At 35.6% G+C, this 21501-nt stretch overlaps 2 protein-coding genes across 7 annotated transcripts in view; one reads left to right on the top strand and one right to left on the bottom strand.

Moving 5' to 3' along the window:
* CalpA (calpain A) overlaps nt 1–901 on the bottom strand; it is a 560472-nt gene extending 559571 nt beyond the window's left edge. For all 4 annotated transcript variants that reach the window (XM_069812566.1, XM_069812574.1, XM_069812571.1 and 1 more), the window contains exon 1: nt 366–901. In XM_069812566.1, the coding sequence (XP_069668667.1) occupies nt 366–448 (83 nt within the window). In that variant the 5' untranslated portion in view covers nt 449–901. The remainder of the gene's footprint in view (nt 1–365) is intronic.
* The window catches only part of LOC138690970 (transmembrane channel-like protein 7), a 93557-nt gene that overhangs the window by 56492 nt on the left and 15564 nt on the right, over nt 1–21501 (top strand). The window contains exon 1 of one of the 3 annotated variants that reach the window (XM_069812578.1): nt 12042–12911. The exons of 1 other annotated variant lie outside the window; for it this stretch is intronic. In XM_069812578.1, coding sequence (XP_069668679.1) covers nt 12746–12911 — 166 coding nt within the window. In that variant the 5' untranslated portion in view covers nt 12042–12745. Of the gene's footprint in view, nt 1–12041; nt 12912–21501 lie in introns of those variants that run through there. One more of the 3 variants, XM_069812581.1, reaches the window with a different exon arrangement.

Below are 21501 nucleotides of genomic sequence, written 5' to 3'. Positions count from 1 at the left end.
TCCCCTCCGTTACGCCCATCTCTGGTTTATACCATCTGACCAACAATGCACTTGAGTATACTTCATTAGTAATATATAAAATACGGAAATTATAAATTAGGGGTCTGAAGGAGATAAATTATATCGGCACGAAAAAATTAATTTCATCACATTTTCCAGAGGGACGATCCCCGACATCTCCCCGTCAATTTGCACCCTGTGTAAACTTTCAGTGCTGATGTAAGATCTATGGAATACAACAAATGAAATGAAATGAAAAATGAAATGGTGACATACTAAGAAGTACGATATACTCAGCAAATGAAGGTAAAAATAATCTCCAGTAGAAGGATAAGGTGTAACGGGAAGTTCAGTTTGAAACTCACCCCTTTCGAAAGTTATAATGACGCACATTGCCTTCTGGATCGGCAATTGATTTACTGTAGAAGTACGAATAGTGGTAGGGCATTATAAGCTTGTCTTCTGCGTCCAGAATTATTACTGTACAATCTTCAATTTCAGATATAACTTATTCCTTCATTTCGTATTGTCATAATTTTTTATGATCTTCAACTAAGGCACGGTAAACAAGACTACACATTCGTTAAGAAAACACGTGAGCGTCAGAGAGGGTGAATAATATATATTTTTTTTTTTTACAATTTATGGGGATATGTTTGAACTGCGTTTGTGGTTGACAAGTATGCCGAATTTTCTTCGTAGCACAAGGTATCACCTCACTTCTAAGCTGAATAAAACAGTGTTGCGAGACGTGAAAACACGATGAGAGCACGCGGGATAACGCATAGAAGAAAAAAAAATACCGAGCACACGACAACCGAACGAAAAATCACGTAATTCAAAGCGACGCAACACGACTCGACGCGAACACAAAACGACGCGACGCGACGCACATGCAGCCGCGAACTGAGCTCGCCACTTTCCGCAGCTAAATTTTACTTTTGCTCTCGCTTTTGTTGAACTGAGCGCCGGAACGGAACGCTAGAAGCAAGCGAATGATATGCGACAGACGGAGATGCGAAGCACATTCCAGCCCTAAGGTTAAGGGCACATGTTCGTTTGCCTTGTATGTTGGCCTGCCTCAACACGGAGCTGACAAATGATACAATATTACCTAGTTTCATGATAGAAATTGAGCTCGTATACAGGATGAGTCACCTACAGTAATTTTACCATTATATTGAAATACTGCTTTCACAGAAATAAAGACATGGGAGGGGCTCAATAAATTTGATTTTCAACAATGTAATAATTTGCAACGCAAACTTAATTTTTTAAATGGAAACCCTCGCATTGTATCCAGCGAAATTGAAAGTAGGAAAAACTGCATTAATGATAATGGTGTTCATTATATCGTATTAGCTACGTCAATTACTTCTCAAGTCATTGTAAATTTAACTTGACGCTTGATGTACAGTTGTCAAAAGAAAAAGTGGCCGCTCTCTTGAAGCAAAGTTCCCTTCGTGTATCTTCGCTACAATTCGGAGACAGGCGATGTTACATGTTGTTGGACCACGTTGCTTGATATCTACAGTTATAATTAAAGTGTTCTGTGTGTTACTTCATAGTGTAATTGTATCGTTTAGGCCTTTCATTCGTGAGGTCCTGCGTTCGAATACAATCTCGTGCTTTTTATGTTCTTTTTTTGTTTTTTTAAGAGAGAGAGACAAAATATACGTAATTACTCCTTTCTCTTTTACGATTATTTAGTAATTAACATCAGGTTCATTAATGTATTATGCCATGACTTTATGATTATGACATTGTGGCTGTAAATGGAAAGAAAAGAGATTTTATTCTCAACAAAAATATCTTTCGTGGCATAAACAAAATAAACTTACTGACGTCCCCTTAGAACATTCAAACACTTAAGCGTTCAAAAAAACAAAACAAAAAGCCACGATTCAATATTTAGTCTATCTTCCCCTTATCTCGATCACATCTTGCAGTCGAGTGGGCATGGAATCGACTAGTCTTTGCAAATAGCCACTGTTCTTAGACACGACATTCCAGGCATTCTGAACATACATACATAATTGTTCTGCTCATGAGGCAGATCTTTCATTGCAAACCCAGCATTCTCCAATCTTTCCTATTTTCTGCCTTCCTCTTAGTTTCCGCATATGATTCACATATCCTAAGGTCGTCCATTATTCTTCTCAAGCAGAGACCCAACCAATTCCTTTTTCTCTTTCTAATCAGTTTCAACATCATTCTTTCTTCACCCACTTTTTCCAACACAACTTCATTTCTTATTCTGTCTGTCCACCTCACACGCTCCGTTCTTCTCCACATCCACATTTAAAACGCTTCTATTCGTTTCTCTTCATTTCGTCGTAATGTTTATGTTTCTTCCCCATACAATGACACACTCCACACAAAGCACTTCACTAGTCTCTTTCTTAGTCCTTTTTCCAGAGGTCCGCAGAAAATGCTCCTTTTTTCTATTAAAAGCTTCCTTTGCTCATGTTTGCAGGTTTGCCGTACACTACTGTCTCTTTCGCATCTTATTAGATCCCAGGGGGTCCAAACGTGGAGATGAGGCGAGTGGATTTGACTAATTGGGCCCTCTGGACTTCACCGAAATTCACCGCAAGGGTTAAATATTAGTTCTATCAGGATGTTTGAGCCGATCAGAGACCGGGAAATCCCAATTAGCCTTTGTCCCCCGTATCCTGGACTAGCTTCTACAAATTATCAGAAAATCTTGGAGGGAGATTGGCCAATTTTTCCGAAAATGTTTCCATACTTATGGCCTCATAGCTCAGCGGAAAAACGTCGGAATTTAAATGTCAACGTCTCAGGTTCAATTCCTCCTCACTCCTTTTCATTTTATTGCGATTCAAGATAGTATAATGTAATGATATAAAAAGAAAAACGAACACCAGTATTATATAACTGTATTGTTCTAAATCTGATATTAAATTTATGTTATTTATATCGCTAAAATTATAACTTGAATATTATTTATGTCGCTAAAGAACGATAACAGTATAAATAACTTGAATATTATTTATACAGTAGGCCTATCACTAAAGAATGATAACAGAATATAAATGACAAATGTCGGTTTGTTTAATTAATATAAGATATTATATAATATATATTTAATTATTTAAATAAAATAACCCACTTTATAAAGAAGAATGGTTATTTGTATTATAATAATTACTTACATAAAATACAGATTATTTATATCGCGAAAGAACAATAACAGAATATAAATAACTTGAATATTATTTATAACGCTAAAGAACGAAAAGAGAATATAAATGATAACTTGAATATTATTGATATCGCTAAAGAACGATAACAGAATATAAAAAACGTGAATATTATTCATATCGTTAAAGAACGGTAAAAGAATACAAATGATAACTTTAATATTATTCATATCTCTAAAGAACGATAACAGAATACAAAAATTATAACTTGAATATTATTTATATCGCTAAAAGAACGATAACAAAATATAGATAACTTGATTTCGATAAAGAACGATTACAGAATATAAATGATAATTTGAATATTATTTATATCGCTAAAGAACGATTAAAAAATAAAATGAAAAGTTGAAGAAGGCTCGAACCCACAACCTTCGAAACATTAAGCAAGCATTTTACCTCTGGTCTACAAGACACAGAAATGGAATACTTCCATAGTTCCGGAACTGCTTCTACAAGCACATGCATCGTGTAACATCGCCGTGACCCGAAGTGGACTTAGAAAATATTCGCTGTTCACGAGTGCGGCCACCTTTTTTTTTACAACTGTACAATGGCTTGCTTCACGAGTCTAGACCCGGGACAGGTCCGTCCACTTAGTCATGCTTTGACTCATTGTGCACCCTAAATATGCGATGATTGTTCAAGTCCGACAGGCGACACGTGTGGAATTCGTGAATCTGATGCTGACAGATGGACCATCCTGCCTTAGTCCCTGATAAAGCCAGATCCCGTTTCGCAGACGGGTAGCCTGATAAGCCCCAGAGAATCGGAGCCACAAGCCCTTCCTATATCAGCATCCGAAACCCGTACAACTCCAGCCTATTTTGCCTATTGCACATAATAGATTAAATGAGAGGGAGTGAAGAGGTGTTGGTGGAATGATAGAAGGAAATGAGATTGCCCCTAAAAAAACCTCTGCAGTATCTGATTTGTCTACTACAAAATTCCATTGCGACTTGGCCGGGAATCGAACCCGGACCGTCTGGATGAAAGACCAGCGCTCTAGCATTGTAGCTGCAAACACGATAAAGGTTGAGATGAACCTCAGCTGTTCATTCGCGTGTGTAACACACGTGAGATACAGGCTCTGTTGAAGAAAATTATTTAACGACGCTCGCAATTGCCTGCGTCGCCGGTGTAAATCTACTGACATTAGCCTGTCGCATTTAATCAAACTTAAATGCCATCGACCTGGGTCGGGATCGAATCAGCAGCTTCGGGCACAGAAGGATAGCACTATACCGACTGCGCCACCCAGGCCGACTTTGTTTAGATGATAATTGTAAAATTATCTAATTTTAGAATGTTTTGGATAACCCACTAGTAGAGGAATGCAGAAAAACAGCGTGAGGCATGCTCTTGCGCTCCTATTATATACGTACTTTGAGGCGACGAGGGAAGGAAGAAGATTATCAGACGAGCCTAACCCCATTATATGGGGATTCTATGGTTTTGTGTGTGTGTATGTATGTATGTATTTTATTTCGTCCTAATGATCATACAGGATGATGTTGGACACGTCAAATTAACACTAGGAACAGTTCTAAAACTAATAAACATTTACAAAATAATACTGATATATATATATATATATATATATATATATATATATATATATATATATATATAATAACATGGTGTATAATACTGACAAATGATTGAATACTACCACTAAAATTGTCAAATCTTCACACAATTAACCTAGACTTAATAATTATCTATGAAACCTTTTATCATCTACTATTAATAAATATATACGTACAACTTAACATTTAATAACTGTAAATATTAACATTCAAGATATTCTTGTACTGAATAAAAACAACCATCCATAAGAAATTTTTTAAATTCTTTTTTTAATTTAACCTCAGTGTTTAATAGACCCGGGTAATTTTTTAAATAGAAGTCTGCCGTTGTAAGAAAAACTTTTTTCAAAAAGAGAACTTTTGTGTCCAAACAGGTGCAAATTAGACTTTCTTCTTGTATAGTGATTGTGAATTTGTTCATTTCTGGTAGATTGTTGGAGTTGTTTATGTACACGAATCAAAATCTCGTATATGTAAATACGAGTGAGAATGTTCAGAATTTTGAAATAAGATCTACAGCTTGTGTTGCTCCGAAGATTTAACATAATTCTTATAACTTTTTTTTGAATTTGAAATAGTTTGGAACAATGGTTAGATTTTCCCCAAAAAGTTATACCGTATGACAATAAAGAATTGAAATAAGCAAAATATGAAATTCTAAGTATATCTATATTAACAGATGATCTGAGGGTCTAAATTGCAAAGCATATCTGAGAGAGTTTTTTTAGATAAACAGTCAACGTGTGACCCCTAATCAAGATCATCATTTATAAACATGCCAAGAAATTTAATATTCATTGCATATGTTATTAGACTGCTTCCTAAATATAAATCTGGAACATCTACGTTGTGATGAAATCCAATTGCAATGCTTTTACTTTTATTGATTAGTAATCTATTTTCTTCAAACCATACCGTTACCTGTTCTGTAATAAAATTCGTATTTTCTTAGAGCTGCTGTTTATTCTTTCCTGAGATTAACACATTTGTATCATCAGCAAAAAGAGAAAATTTAGCATTAACATTTTCACAACATTCTACTAAATCATTAATATATAATAAAAATAGCAGAAGACCTATTATTGAAACTTGCGGGACTCCATAATTAACATTTTGTAGAGTAGAGTGGCTAATTTTGTTTAATTTTGATTTGATATCCAGATATTCAATTTCTACTAATTGTTTTCTATTTTGTAAATAGGATTCAAACCATTTAAGTGGAGTTCCTCTTATTCCATACTTTGATAACTTATTAATGAGAATCGAATGATCACCTAGATCAAAAGCTTTGGATAAATCAAGAAAGATTCCCACGCATTGTTCTCCATTTTCCAATTTTTCATATATTTCTTCAATGACATTCTGTATTGCATTGCTACTTGATTTCCCTTTTTGAAACCCATTTTGAGCATTTGATAAAATTTTGAATTTATTAATAAAGGCTGTAATTCTATTGTGTACAACCTTCTCTATAACTTTTGAAAATACCGATAGTAATGCAATTGGCCTATAATTTTCCATCTCTGTTTTTGGTCCTTTTTTGTATACTGGTACCGTATTATTTTTGCAATTTTTAAACTTTGTGGGAAATGATCTTCATTCAGTGACAGATTTATGATGTGACATAATAGTTTTACAAGATATGAAGAACACTTCTTCAGTAAAAAGTTTCACCATCCGTCTAGACCTGAGGACCTTTTGTTTTTCATGTTATTTACCTATTATAGAAAGTAATTCATTTTCAGTTGTCAGTTGGAAGTAAATGGAGGGGTATATCACATTTTTGTTTGCAGTCTTTTGAGAAGTGTTTGTTATTATTGGCTTATTGTTGCTAATTAAGTTACTAGCAATGTTTACAAAGTAATCACTGAATTTTTGAGCTATGATAACTGGATTTGCAGTAACCATACCATTGCTATTAATACTGTAATTATTCTTACCTCTTACAGAACCCTGAATTTCGTGTTGTATTATATTCAAAATAGTATCTGATTTATTAATGGAATTCTTAATTACATTTCCGTTATGTAGTTTTTTGGCCATCCTAGTCACTTTGTTATATATATTCTTGTAATTTCTAAAATATAACTTAAAGTTGTCAGTGACATATTTTTCCTTCATTAATTTGCTAATTTGCTTAGACAACGTAATTGTTCACTAGAAATACGGATACCTTTTGTTATCCATTTTGACTTATTTTTGTTAATGATTTTTATTTTCTTTAGTGGCATTGCAATATTCATATAATACTTTAATGTCTCAACAAATGTATTATAGGTTGCGCCAACATCATTTTGTGTAAGTATATTGGCTAGTAAGTTATTTCAAGAAGTTATGTTCTCTTGAATGTATATTCTGGATATACTGTATTATATCTATAATTACTACGATTTATTTTCAAGTTGTTCAAGGTTAAAGTAATTTTCTGTCCATAGTGGTCAGAAATACCTGAGTCAAAATTTTCAGTTTCATACTGGAATACATTTGGATTTATAATTAACTGATCTATTGCACTCTGTGATCTATAAGTAACTCTAGTGGGTGAATTTATCATAGTTTCTAGGCCATATGGAAGTAGTAAATCCATAAACTGTCGTTTTTTACTATTATCATCTAGGAGATTTATATTAAAATCGCCTACAATAATTACATTACTATTACGATTATAAAAATAATTTATATAGTCTCTAACTTTTCAACTAAAATTTCTAGTTTACTCTTAGGATTCCGATACAAACAGATTACAATTACATTATTTTCTATTTCAACAGTACTATGCTTCCTTTAAAATGTTCTTAACACATCAAGTTGTCCAAGTTAGAGATTCTTTTGGACTTTATGCCATCTTTGATGAAAATACAAGTATCTCCACCTGTTTTTGTTTGTCTACAATATATGCTTTCCAATTTAAACCCTTTAAATTTAATAAAATCAATTTCCGTTTCATTTAACCAATGTTCACTAAACGCTAGTACGTCAATATCACCTAATTTATAATTAATCAATACTTCTAAGTTTTTTTTCTTATTTCTTATACTCTGAACATTCTGATGAAATATGTTTAATGTACTTTCATTGCTTTTTATATTTTGAAAATTTTTTCTAGACCTTGGGTGGTTGTTTTTGTTCAGATTACAAGTTTTCTGTCAATTCGCTACTTCATTGGTGGGGAGTTTATTTCCTCCAAATCCTAGGGCTATTACACTGAGTTTGCTCTTATTTAGTTTTTGATTGATTTGTTTACTTATTTCATTTTTGCCCGATCAGTTTAGGTGAAACCCATGTTGGGTGAAATAAGTTCTACTGATATTTTCAGTATCTATAACCTGCACGTTTTTGAAATGATCACAGAGTCCATGTATTAGCTTTTACTATTTCTTGGTTTACACAAGATTGGAGTAATAAATCATGTCTAAAAGGTACATTAACTACGACTACATTTGTATGTGTTAATGATGCTAATGTCTTCTTCATGTACGAAATGGAAATATAAAAATTGGACATTTATCTTTTGATGAAGTGGAGAAGTTCAAACATCTGGGAGCAACAGTAACAAATATAAATGATACTCGGGAGGAAATTAAACACAGAATAAATATGGGAAATGTCTGTTATTATTCGGTTGAGAAACTTTTATCATCCAGTCTGCTGTCGAAAAATCTGAAAGTTAGAATTTATAGAACAGTTATATTACCGGTTGTTCTGTATGGTTGTGAAACTTGGACTCTCACTTTTAGAGAGGAACAGAGATTAAGGGTGTTTGAGAATAAGGTGCTTAGGAAAATATTTGGGGCTAAGAGGGATTAAGTTACAGGAGAATGGAGAAAGTTACACAACACAGAACTGCACTCATTGTATTCTTCATCTGACATAATTAGGAACATTAAATCCAGACGTTTGAGATGGGCAGGACATGTAGCACGTATGGGCGAATCCAGAAATGCATATAGAGTGTTAGTTGGGAAGCCGGAGGGAAAAAGACCTTTAGGGAGGCCGAGACGTAGATTGGAAGATAATATTAAGATGGATTTGAGGGAGGTGGGATATGATGATAGAGAATGGATTAATCTTGCTCAGGATAGGGACCAATGGCGGGCTTATGTGAGGGAGGCAATGAACCTCCGGGTTCCTTAAAAGCCAGTAAGTAAGTAATGCCTTCTTCTTCATAACCTTTAACATATCCATAGTTTGGTTTTTATACACATCATTTGACCCCCCTATTAGTACCACAGCTGTGTCGTTGGATCTAAAATCCCTCTTTCGTGGCTATCTCCATACACTGCAATTCGATGATTTGACAGTTTTTTTTGTCTACGTGGGTGTATTAGTTCTGCTTTGGGTTCCCTGATTTCTGCGATCTGGTCATCAATTTCACTTAAAACTTCAAATCTGTTGTATGTTGAAATAATGTCATTTTTCTGTGTTACATTTGAAGGCAATGGTAAACTTTAGCGGTCCCTGCTTAGGTCGTTCTTGCACGCATGCAAGTAAAGCGGGATTCAAAAGCATTCCATACTAAAAGAAAGCTGACGGTTTTATGTATGCAAATTATTCTTTATTATAGGTATAATACAATTGCTCGAAAAATCTAAAAGAAAGTGTATACACAATGAACCTCTCCCTTCAAATCTCAGTTTACAGTTTGAACCCAGTGACGGCTATATTTTGCGAGTTCGGGCCCCGAAAATTAATTACTTTTATTGGGGGTATAATTAAATTGCTGTAAAAATCTAAAAACTTGTATACACAATGAATCTCGCCCTTTAAATCTAATCATTTTAACACAATGAACGTCTGTCACTTTAACCTCTCTTTTAAATGTTAGTCGACGGTTCGAACCCCGAAATTTAATTATTCTTTATTATATGCATAATAAAATTGCTCGAAAAATCTAAATAAAGTGTATACAGAATGAACTTCTCCCTTTAAATCTCAGTTTACAGTTTGAACCAAGTGACGGCTATATTTTCCGAGTTCGGGCCCCGAAAATTAATTAACTTTTATTGGGGGTATAATTCAATTGCTGTAAAAATCTAAAAACTTGTAGGCTATACACAATGAATCTCTCTCTCCCTTTAAATCTATAATTTTAACCCAGTGACGGCATTATTTCTTGAGTTGTAGCCCCGAAATTTGAAGTTATAATTTATTTAGCATTATGAACGATTTTCAAGAAAAATGTCAAAAATAGCATACACAACGAGTCTGTAACACACAATATCACTACGCACTCTGCTCTTTAATATTATATGTTGGCTCTGAAAAGAGCCGTTGTTTCTGCTGCACTGGATTAGACAGGGTAGAAAGCTACAATTTGATCCAGCAAGTTATCAAATGCATTCCGTGTCTTCTTCCCATTCAGCTGCCGCCACATGAACTCGTCCATGTAGGATGGTAGATGAGCGTCACTAGTGCCGGACATCTCCTTCAGCTTCTGCTTCACGTTTTTCCAGAAGCATTCCACATTGTTGGTATGTGCACCTGTCAATGGAGCCACAAAATTTTCGGAATGATTCACAGTCAGAGGTGGAATTACAGGAATAGCGGGTATTGCTCTGTACGCTGCCCACTCGTCAGAATGAATTTCTGTTCCAGGAAGAACGGATCTTTCAATAATGGACAGCAAAGTATTCCGGGTTCTGTCTGGCACAAATTCCAGGAAACCAAGTCGCCTCTGGCAGTCGTACATTCCGAAAACCCATCGCTCCCGAACCACATGTCGGACACCATACTTCGGTTTAGCAATGACGCTTTCGTCAATCTGTACGACTGTACCAGGACCGCCTAATCTCAGTGGATTTTGTACAAGCCACCTGGAACAGATATCTCTACAATGTTGACACTATTGGATCGCTGTGACCTTCGACACTTTAGCTTCTACTGCTGCGATGCCGACAGATACAGAATACGCCCAGCAGTATGCAAGCGTTAGAAAGATCTTAAATGTGATATGCTACCCACTCAAGAAAGATCCGTCCCTGATGGACTTCTTGCAGCCTTTGTGAGCTGGGCATCGCCATATAACACCATCAATTGTACTGGACTTTGGCTGTTTCGTTTCACTGTTGTCCAATTTTCAGTTGTTGGCAGCATTGTGTTAGCATTCGAATTTGAAAGTGTCTTTATCAAGTCATCCATTTTTTTAGCTTGCGCTAAGTTTTCCTTCCTTGACAAATCATTTTGACGTTTTAGTTCGTTAATGTCACTTTGCAGTATATTAACTATTTCCCAAACCGATGCGATGTCTTCTGCCGTCTTCTTTTGATAGTTTATGTTCAACAAGGCGTTGTCTGTTAGGCACTGATCCCCACAATACCACAAATCATCAGCTCGAGATTCATCAGAGCCTTCACAACACTCATAATGTAACCAACTGTCGCAAAAACGACACAAAACACCATTCACAATATCATTTCTACATTTCTTGCACATTAGATCGGACTTTTTAACAATTTCATCTGATCTGCTCGTACCAGCTTCATCATTGCTTAACGCGATCTTCCTTGTGTGCTTTGCCCCCCCCCCCCAAGGAAACGATTCTCTCTCCGCCTATGCATTCCAGATCAAGTTAAGAAGTTTCCTTCGTACTCCGGTTACACATCTTGTATATACGAAGGTTAGATTTGGTTAGTTTAGATTTTTATTAACCAAGTCTGCGCATGCACAGTTTGATCTCACAGCCAAGTTCTTCCTGTCGTGAGCTGCACGTGTATTGGACTGTTTCGGCATTGACAAACGCGAAAAATAGCAAGAAACGTAATCTAGAAATCCATCATAGTGGCTACCAAAGTAGCAGTGGGCAGAATTTCTAGCAAGCAAGGAAGCACACTGAACTGTCATTAACGTTTCCCGCATGCTATCTATCAAAGAAACACGCGCGTGGAAGCCAAGTTTAATGTAATAATGGCACATGTTGCGTAATTACGGTACAATTGGCACCCCTGAAATGAGAAAATGTTTTAAAAACAATTGCCATATCATGAGAGGTTGTTTTATAAATAATCAATATTGCCAACACATGAAATCACAAAGAAAAAAATTAAAAAATCGATACAAATGTAGCTTTTTTTTTAGACAAAGATCTCAAAAACGGGGCGCCTAGGATCCCTGATTTTTATTCTACGTGCTATTAAACTGATACCTATCTTAGCTCTTAAGACAGATTCGTGCGAGATAAAAAATGCTGTACTGCAGGAGATCGTACATTAGGTGCCATCTTTCGGCCATTTAGAATGAATCGAGGAGGCTGTGCAGCTGTGCTATTGAACTGTCAAAGTGTGAAAAGTGGAGTACCTGTCTGACACCCGCAGCTATAAGTGTGACACCTATATGTTCTGAACGGAAATGCGTCATCGCCTAGCAGTTTTTATTGTATGTTTTTGTTTTATATGGACGAAAATTACATAGGTGCATTAATGTATTCTATGTAGCAGAAATCTTTGTAGGCCTATTTTGTGATTCGAATTGAAGTGATACGCCAGTTTAGAGGCTACGCCCAAGTAAATCGTGCAAATGGGACGTAGGGCTCATGTATGGAAATATCAGCATCGATTTGGTCGCGTAGCAAATTACAGCAGTCTTAATAAGGGTGATGAGGAAATTGTGAACGAAGATCAAGACAGCGATGAATATTGTAGCATTTCGTGGTTTTGTATAAAAAGATGAACAGACCATTCATTTGGTGGATAATTAGACTATTAGAGTCGTTTGTATAGAATGCTTGAATCTGTAACAAGCAAAATGAATTCGGGATGGTATTACTTGTTTGCACTAACAAGAACATTGACTTACGCGAAGAGACAATTTTGACAGTTATGATATTAGTTGGTACTTGTGGATGAATAAACATGGATTAAGACATGTTTTTAATTAAATTATTGTAGTAACGCTAGATCAGTAAACACGAATTACAATTCTTGAAATATAACCAAGATGTCGGGAGGGGAACGCAAGAAACGAACTTCTCGGGGTCAAGGATGGGAAGAAGCAGGGGCTGAATTTTATCAGGAGAGTTATCCAGCTGATGTGGATTTGGAAGTCTTGCAACGTGATCCAGCACATATTGCAACTCTTTTACCAAGCAAACAGTCTCGGGCAGGTATGCATGTGGCTACTATTCGTACCACGCCTCATAATCTTGTCATAAGAATTTATACTTACATAACCTCGCAATATACTAAGTTTCATGTAGTGTCTATATCGAATTGTATAACATTGAACCACTTTTACCCAGTTTATTTTCAATTAGATCCCATTTTATATTATGTTTTGTTTAAATGCCCTTTGTATACGTAAAAGCATAGGTAACGTATATTGCAGTTTAACTTAAGGGGTTAGGTACAGCTTACAGCAGTAAAATTTTGTAAATATTCAACATTTTTTTTCTCCATTACTGTATCTTGTACAATAATGAAAATTAGTATGTGTAAAACATTGTCCTTCTGCTATATGAAAAAAATATTTTTACGATTAAAAAAAATTATTTACAGTTTTCTTTTCAAATTTCAGTTCACTGTGCAGTGATGAAGTGTTTTCCACATAACTCAAAAACCAACATTCTGTGATGAAATGTTTTGAGTCTGTTTATGCATGTAATAGGCCTATCTACTATACGATGCAAGATCACTTCCCTACTTTGATAGATTGTCTGATAAAAAATAAATTCATTTTTAAAATGGTCAAATATCAGAATTTTCTTCCAACACAAAATAAAAAAAAATAGGCTGTTATTTATTAAGGAATATAGTTGAAAGAGCACGATATTGCAAACATGAGTTTCAGCAATAAAATAAAAGAGAGCAAACATGAAAAAGTTAATGAGTTATGAGGGAAACGCTTCATCATTGCACAGTAAAGTGTCACCATTTTTAATTTTGAAAAAAAAAAATCTTTTTAAATCGTAAAAATATTTTTTTATATATATATATAGCAGGACAGTGTCTCATACATAGGTACCAGTTTTCATTATTGTACAAAATACAGTTACTTAATCCATTACTTACTGGAGGAAAAGAATGTTGAATATTTCCAAAAATTTTACTGCTGTAAGCTGTACCTAGCCCCTTAATGAATTATTGTTAAGTAAATTGTCATTTATTTATTAATAGAACAACGAATTCAAATTTCTTATGTGTAGTAAGGCCTATGGAATTATCGTCAAAGGCCTAATTATTGTACCTTTCTATGTATTACTCATTGCTATAAATTATAATTAAGCGTATATAGGTTTTGTTATGTGGTACCATGACTTCAAGTTAAAGTAATAGATCTAGACAATAATGGAAAAAGTAATGTAATATAATTATGACAGTAATAATACAGTGAATAAGAAATCACTCATGAGGCAACTAAGCCATGAGGTAATGGGAATTGATTAGGGATATTTGGTGGACTTCGTCATGTGAATATTTTACTATTCTTAGTAGACTATAGGTCTAATAACTATTTCACTGTATTATTACTATGATACAATGTTGAATATGAATACCGGTATACTATTATTCATCACTCGTACAGCATTACCTATGTAATAATAGTGTATGTGACAAGGTTAGAGATAGTTTGATGAGTGACGGTCGAGGTCTATGGCAGAATGAAGTTTTTTTTACCGAGATAGGTGAGCTTATAGTTTCACTATGATCGGTAAATCTGGAGGATGACCACTCCACGATTTTCGAACTTTTTTTTTTTCACAAACGATTATATGCTCAGTTTTCGAAAGGTAATAGGAAAAAATTTCGGAAACACATAATTTCGACTGTAAACTAACATAACCTATCACAATCTAAACTAGCCCGATCTGACCTGACCTAACCTAGCCTAAGCTAACATAACATTACAGTACCAGGTTAGCTTAGGTCAGGGTGTAAAAAATAAAAAACAATTAATTTTTTATTTAAATCCAATTTTATTTAGCCTATAAATTAAAATTTTGCTTATATAAATAATTTTAAATTATTCTCAGATTGGTTTATCCTTCAGTGCTTATGAAGTACCTAGAATGAATAATGAAGAATCAATCTGCATGCTATGTTTCAACAAAAGTTTGAATTGGGATATGTCACATTGCAACATACTGTACTCCAACCACGAGAAAGTCTCCAGGGAATGAGAGGGAGCGGGGTGATGCTGTGAATGAATGTTGATGTCATAAGATGTCATAAGGTCACACACGTGGGTACTCGTATCTCTATTGGCTAAGTCTCACAGCACAAACAATAACACTGATATACACATTTTTATACTACCCTAGTTACAAAATTAGATCATGGTTAATCTCCTGGTCTTTTAATCCCTCCATACAGGAAATAACATATGCAGGAGAGCGTATGATTTTTAAACTGACGTTATAACTCTAATATTATCTATCTACTTCGCTCCAATAGATGACGCAATAGTAAGCACATTCCTTTCACGGTTTATCTCCTGGGTGGAGAACAGTAGGCTATTTTTAAACAGCTCTTTTGTCTTATAACTGAATGCAACAACAGAAGGAACTGTTTGTAGCATAACAGAATTTTGTAACTTGTTTATCTAAGCCCTCTTTCTGTTCAGATGACAAAGGGACTAAGCTGACTTCGCTTAATTTTCAAAGATGTCTGTCAATGAATAAGTGATCCGTATCTAATGATCTCCTTTGTTTTGATACTGAAGGTGCAACTACTGGACCTGTCTCTAAATTTTGTTCTTCATTGTCAGGTATTGGAGTAAATTAGGCCTATCCTAATTTTTTTTTCTTTATTTATCTTTAATTGTAGCAACTAATCATTTCTAAACCATATGATTTGCATTTAGTTTTCATGCCTTTTCCACTTGAACTTGGGGGGGGGGGGGGGAAATTCTCTCTAAACTGGATCAAGTTTTCGGCATCATTCTTGCTAAACTTTCACAAGTAGAACAACTTAATACACTCAATAAAGTAACTGTTCTCTTAGCATAGCAAGTTACTATACTTCGCGGCAAATCTCCTGCATTATGACCTTCAGTGGCTTCATAACTCCCACGAATCACAGGATTACAGCGTTGCTTGCTTAATAAAGGAATATTGCTATCAAAGGGGACGTTGGCGATCGGGCATTTACTTAATTCTGAAATTCAGTAGTCTAGCTTGCCAGACATAGAGAGATTGCATTTATAAGTATGTCCGAAAAAAAAAACATGGTAAATTTAAAGATACAATGGAAAGGTGTGACGTCATTGATGACGTCAGAAGGTAGTTATAATATTTATATACCGCCATGTTTTTTTTTTTTAATTCACGATTTGGTTATATAGTATAGAGTTCATGCGATTAAATTAAGTGTATATACGAGTGGGATCCAGGAAATAACGACCGTTCGCGCATATCCGCCGCGCAGCTGACTCCCCTTAGTGAAAAGGTGAAAATCGCCAGGAGCAAGGTCTGGACTATAGGGCGGATGATCAAAGATTTCCCAACCGAATTGATCCAGCAATTCTCGAGTTGAAGCAGCAGTGTGCGGGCGGGCGTTGTCGTGAAGAAGCACAACTCCTCTCGAAAGCATGGTCGGCCACTGAAGCATAGATTTTGAGGTGTTCCGAATCCATTTCTTGGTTTGAGTTGCACAACGGGCATTTAGGGGACTGATATATTCCAATTCTATGCAGGTGTTTGGCCAAACAGTCATGGCCTGTTGCCAATCTAAATGCAGCTACAGACGATTTTCGTGATAAATCGGGAATTAACTGTGGATTATGATGCAGAGAGTTCCATTTTTTCCTTTGAGATTGTATTATCAAATTTTGTTTGTTGAAGTCTAAGGCCGGGTGCACACAGAATCAGACGCGACGCGACATTTTGTCTCGTGGTACTTGTCTCCCATTGATTTCTTATGATGTGGTGCACACAGAATCAGACGCGGCGCGACGGTCACGAGCAGACACAAGGAGACACGAAGAGACAACATTGAATGACTGCTAGAAGTTCGTCTCAAGGAGACTGTCTGATAGCTGCAGTGTACTGCGCATGCGTTAGTAGTGGCTGTGATTGCACGCTTTCATTATCTACAAAAAAATACTATTGGTGTGTAGTGCACATTATTCATAATGGAGCTCGATGCGGAAAAATTAGTTGATTTAGTACAGGAAAGATACATTCTGTACAATCTTTGAAACAGTATCACGAGAATAATGTGGTTTCTGAAAATATGTGAAAAATTGCAAATGAGATGAAAGCATCAGGTGAATAATAATTTATAATAATAACACTGCGTAACAAATGTTAACAATTTTTTGCACTAGGCATGTGCTATATGTTTTCTATATAATTTGAGCTTCCTGAATACGAATATGACAATAAAAACAGTTGTTGGTTACGGTTTTTGAGAAATTTTGGAATTTATATCTATTCAAAATATTGTTTTATATAATAACAATAAGGCTAAATATTCACTGTTCAGAAGATTACAGCTTTCTTTTTCTGCATTTTCTTTTACACTGGGCATCAGGTACATCATGAGCTAAAGTCCAACAATAGTCTGCTAGCATATTGGTACTCCATTGTCCTTGCTCTCTTTTTTCCATAAATAGTTGAAATTTCTTGATGGAAGCGCTCATCATGCTCATCACTGAAATCGCACAATTCTCGGGAAAAAAAAGTCAAGATGTGAGTGAAGGAAGTGAATTTTCAGGGAAATTTTACAACCCCTAGTTTAATAGACCTACGCCAACAGTAAATTTTTCACTAGTTCTTCATAGTTCTCACTTCTACAGTTATCCAGAAAATTAATTCAACCTCCTTGAATGCAATTCAGACGGCTGTCTCTTTTCCTTCCAGCAAGATTCGAAGTGATTGTCCATTATTTCTCTAATTTGTGGTCCATTGAGAAATCCCTCTTTTTATTTTAGTAGGTTATTTTACGACGCTTTATCAACATCTTAGGTTATTTAGCGTCTGAATGAGATGAAGGTGATAATGCCGGTGAAATGAGTCTGGGGTCCAACACCGAAAGTTACCTAGCATTTGCTCATATTGGGTTGAGGGAAAACCCCGGAAAAAACCTCAACCAGGTAACTTGCCCCGACCGGGAATCGAACCTGGGCCACCTGGTTTCGCGGCTAGACGTGCTAACCGTTACTCCACAGGTGTGGACATCCCTCTTTTATTTTTGAATCACTAATAGCAGGAAATGTTAAGGAATACGCGCTGGTCCGAGTCCTCATGAGAGAAGAAATTTTCTCATGAAATTTCGGCCAGTGTATGGGACCGGTGCCCACCTAGCATCGTGATGCACTTGGGGAGCTATGATAGGTAGCGAAAACCTGATATAACGACTGGGGGATCATCGTGCTAACCACACAATACCTCCATTCTAGTTGGATGATCGTCCACCTCTGTTTTGGCATGTGGGCATGAGGCCAGCAGCCGGCTGGGCTCTTCACGGGGTGTAGCGCCACGGATTATTAATAGCAGGGAATTTTTCCTGGATATTTTTAAATGCTTCAGTTTTATAATTTATCCCTTTAACAAAATTCTTCATTAACCCTAACTTATTGTGTAAAAGGGGTAAAATTACTTCGCTTTGAGGTACAAGGGGTTGATGTATAATATTTTTCTTCCTTGGCTCTAGTGATTGTCGTCTTATTTTATAATGCTTATCTCGAGCGCAAGTCCACACCTGTGGGGTAACGGTCAGCGCGTCTGGCCATGAAACCAGGTGGCCCGGGTTCGAATCCCAGTCGGGGCAAGTTACCTGGTTGAGGTTTTTCCGGGGTTTTCCCTCAACCCAATACGAGCAAATGTTGGGTAACTTTCGGTGCTAGACCCTGGACTCATTTCACCGGCATTATCACCTTCATTTCATTCCGACGCTAAATAACCTAGATGTTGATACAGCGTCGTAAAATAACCCAATAAAATAAAATAAAAATAAAATATCTCGAGCGTGACTGTCCAATTCGTACAGAAAGCAGCAAAATTTTGTGTAGCCTAATTGCATTCCAAAAAGGAATGCTACAACCTTCAAATCCGCACATATAAACCATTCGTACTTTGAATATTATCATTAAAGCACACTTTAAAGAAATACACGTCTTACACAGAATACTAACACCACAGAAATATCCTGGTAAACTGATGCGTTTTCATACGGCGAACCTGTTTCTTCCCCTCCAAATGGAACCGAAAATGGCAATAAAACAATTTCCGCTTCTAGAAGTGGATTTGACATGGTGATATATTACAAAATATAAACTACAGTAATGTAATTAAAGCTCACAGTGAAAGAAATGCACATCTCAAGTAAAATCAGGTAAACTCCAGTGAATCTATACTGCGAACCTGTTTCACTCCCTCGAAATAGACTCGTAGAAGGGCAATAAAATAATTTCCCTTTCTACAAGTGCTTCTAACATGGTGCCCTACTTATACTAACATTGTTTTCACATAATGGGTCCTCACATTTGTAAAACAAAATAGTTACACACAAAATACGGTGATTTTTTAAATAAAATGCATAGAAAATTAATTATATTGTGCATCTCAAAAACCCGAAGTGATCGAAATTTGCTTGTTATTTTTTTATTCAGGAGGTCGAAATTAGTAAGAATTGTTAGTTTTATGTCTGGCGCAAAATGACTGTTGACCAGTGTAATTTGTAGTAAGCCTAATTTTTAAGACTCTTTCAATAGTATAGATTTTTAGGAGCTTGCGTCCTTAGGACATAATAAGCAAATACAATAGAATTTTTCATATAGACAGTCCTCTATTATTGACGCCATTTTCTAGCCTAGGCCAGTTTTCCAATTCCACAGCCAGCAAATCAGTTGTCGCGAGCAGACAGTTTTAAGTTGTCGTGAGGCGTTGTAAAGCAAAATGTAGTGTCGCGCTGCGCCCTGTCGCATCGCGTCTGATTCTGTGTGCACCTGGCCTAAGTATGTAGATTTAATAAATCTTTTCACAGAGTAATACGTAGATTTAGTAACAGGTCTGTAAGTAGCAGTGCTGCCCTTCTTTGCTAAAGCATCCGCATTCTCATTTTCCAGGATTCCACAAAGGGATGGTCTCTATTGGAACATAATTCTTTTATTGAGTAATATTAATTGAGAGAGCATTTTAGTTATTTCTGCTGTTTGAGATGAAGGTGTGTGTTTAGAGACTATTGATAGAATAGCTGCTTTGGAGTCTGACAGTATAACTGCATTCTTAAATTTATTGATGTGGCATAGAAGATTCCTGAGACTTTCACTTATTGCAATGATTTCTCCATCCAAACTTGTTGTTCCATGTCCAAGAGATCTATAAAGTGAGAAGAGACAGCACATAACACCTGCACCGGCACCTTGTTCTCTGGAGATCAAGGATCCGTCGGTGTATAAATGAAGCCAGTTTTGTGGAGGGTACCTAATATTAATTGTCTCTAAAGACAATTGTTTCATTATTTCAGTGTTTACTTCTGATTGCAGTATTTCTTCTGTTAAATTTAGATTACACTCTGTATTTAATAGAGTTAAAGGGTTTGGTTTAATTTGTAAGTTTTCTTTTAAATTCGGGATGTTGATTTTCTGTTTTAATTCCTGAACCATGGATATGAAACCATGGATACTTAATCTACAGAGAGGACTGTATGAATGCCAATTGTTTCCTGGTAATCTAATAAGTTTTTCGTATTGAATCAGTGCTTTTTCTTCTATTGTCATTTTGATGCTGTTAATATTAGTGAGGAATCTCATAGAATCTATTTCCCGGAGTTGTTTTGATTCCACCAGTAATGAGCCTGAGAGCTTGGTTTTGAACATATTCTGTTTTGTTTATGAAAGATGAAGTAATTAAAATTTCTCCGCAGTATATCAGCACTGACTGTATAAACATTTTGTATGTAGTGTTCAAAGTATTTCTAGAGCATCCCCATTTCTTTCCTGATAGTCTTTTTTAGAAGGGAGAATCTTTTACGAGCTTTTTCAGAAATGTATATCAAATGGTTGCTCCATGGTAACTTACTATCGAAAATAACTGCAAGATATTTGTGTATATCATATTATTATGCTGCAAAAAAATTAATGTAAGGTAGGCATATCATAAGCTTGTAAATTCAATTTCTTATGTTCACCTGTTTTCATCATTAGTCACTGGCGGACATAAAAAGGAGATTAGTCTACAAATTTCTTTCTTAAATACAGGATAATATTTTTTTACCTTAAACTTAATATTTTTTTAGATTATCACAACTTTAAACAAAGTTTCCATATGCCTTTACACATTTGTTCCCATTATGGAATCAGAATCTTTTTTGTTTGTAGTTTTGTTTGAAGTAGTTCTTCCAGATTTCAAGGAATGCATTATTGGGTTATGGTGTTCTTAACAGGGTTGGAAAAAAAACGCTGACAAAGCTGTATGTTTGGTAATAATAAGAATATACAATGGACAGTCAAACTGCGAATAGCCTACCTACTTGGTAACATTATACTGATACTTAATCCTTATAAAATGACAGATAAAGTATAGGCCCTATTTAATGACATAGGCTAGGCTCCCCAGTATGGAACTGAAATTGGTAGTATTTCAATTAAAAGTTAATTTTGCTATTGAAAATCAGTTTTGATGATTTTTTTTTTGTGTACTTACCCAGTCTTCTTAATTTAGAATTAACGACTTTATAGGCCTATATTCCAAAAGCTGAAACAGTTTGCCTAGCGCTGTCAGAGGTTGTCTTAGCTATGAATAACTGTTCAGT

This window comes from Periplaneta americana, chromosome 16 (assembly GCF_040183065.1).
Source record: "Periplaneta americana isolate PAMFEO1 chromosome 16, P.americana_PAMFEO1_priV1, whole genome shotgun sequence".
In the NCBI taxonomy this organism is placed as follows: Eukaryota; Metazoa; Arthropoda; class Insecta; order Blattodea; family Blattidae; genus Periplaneta; species Periplaneta americana.
Note: the sequence above shows the minus strand (reverse complement) of the source record. Positions and strands in the feature narration are given on the sequence as shown.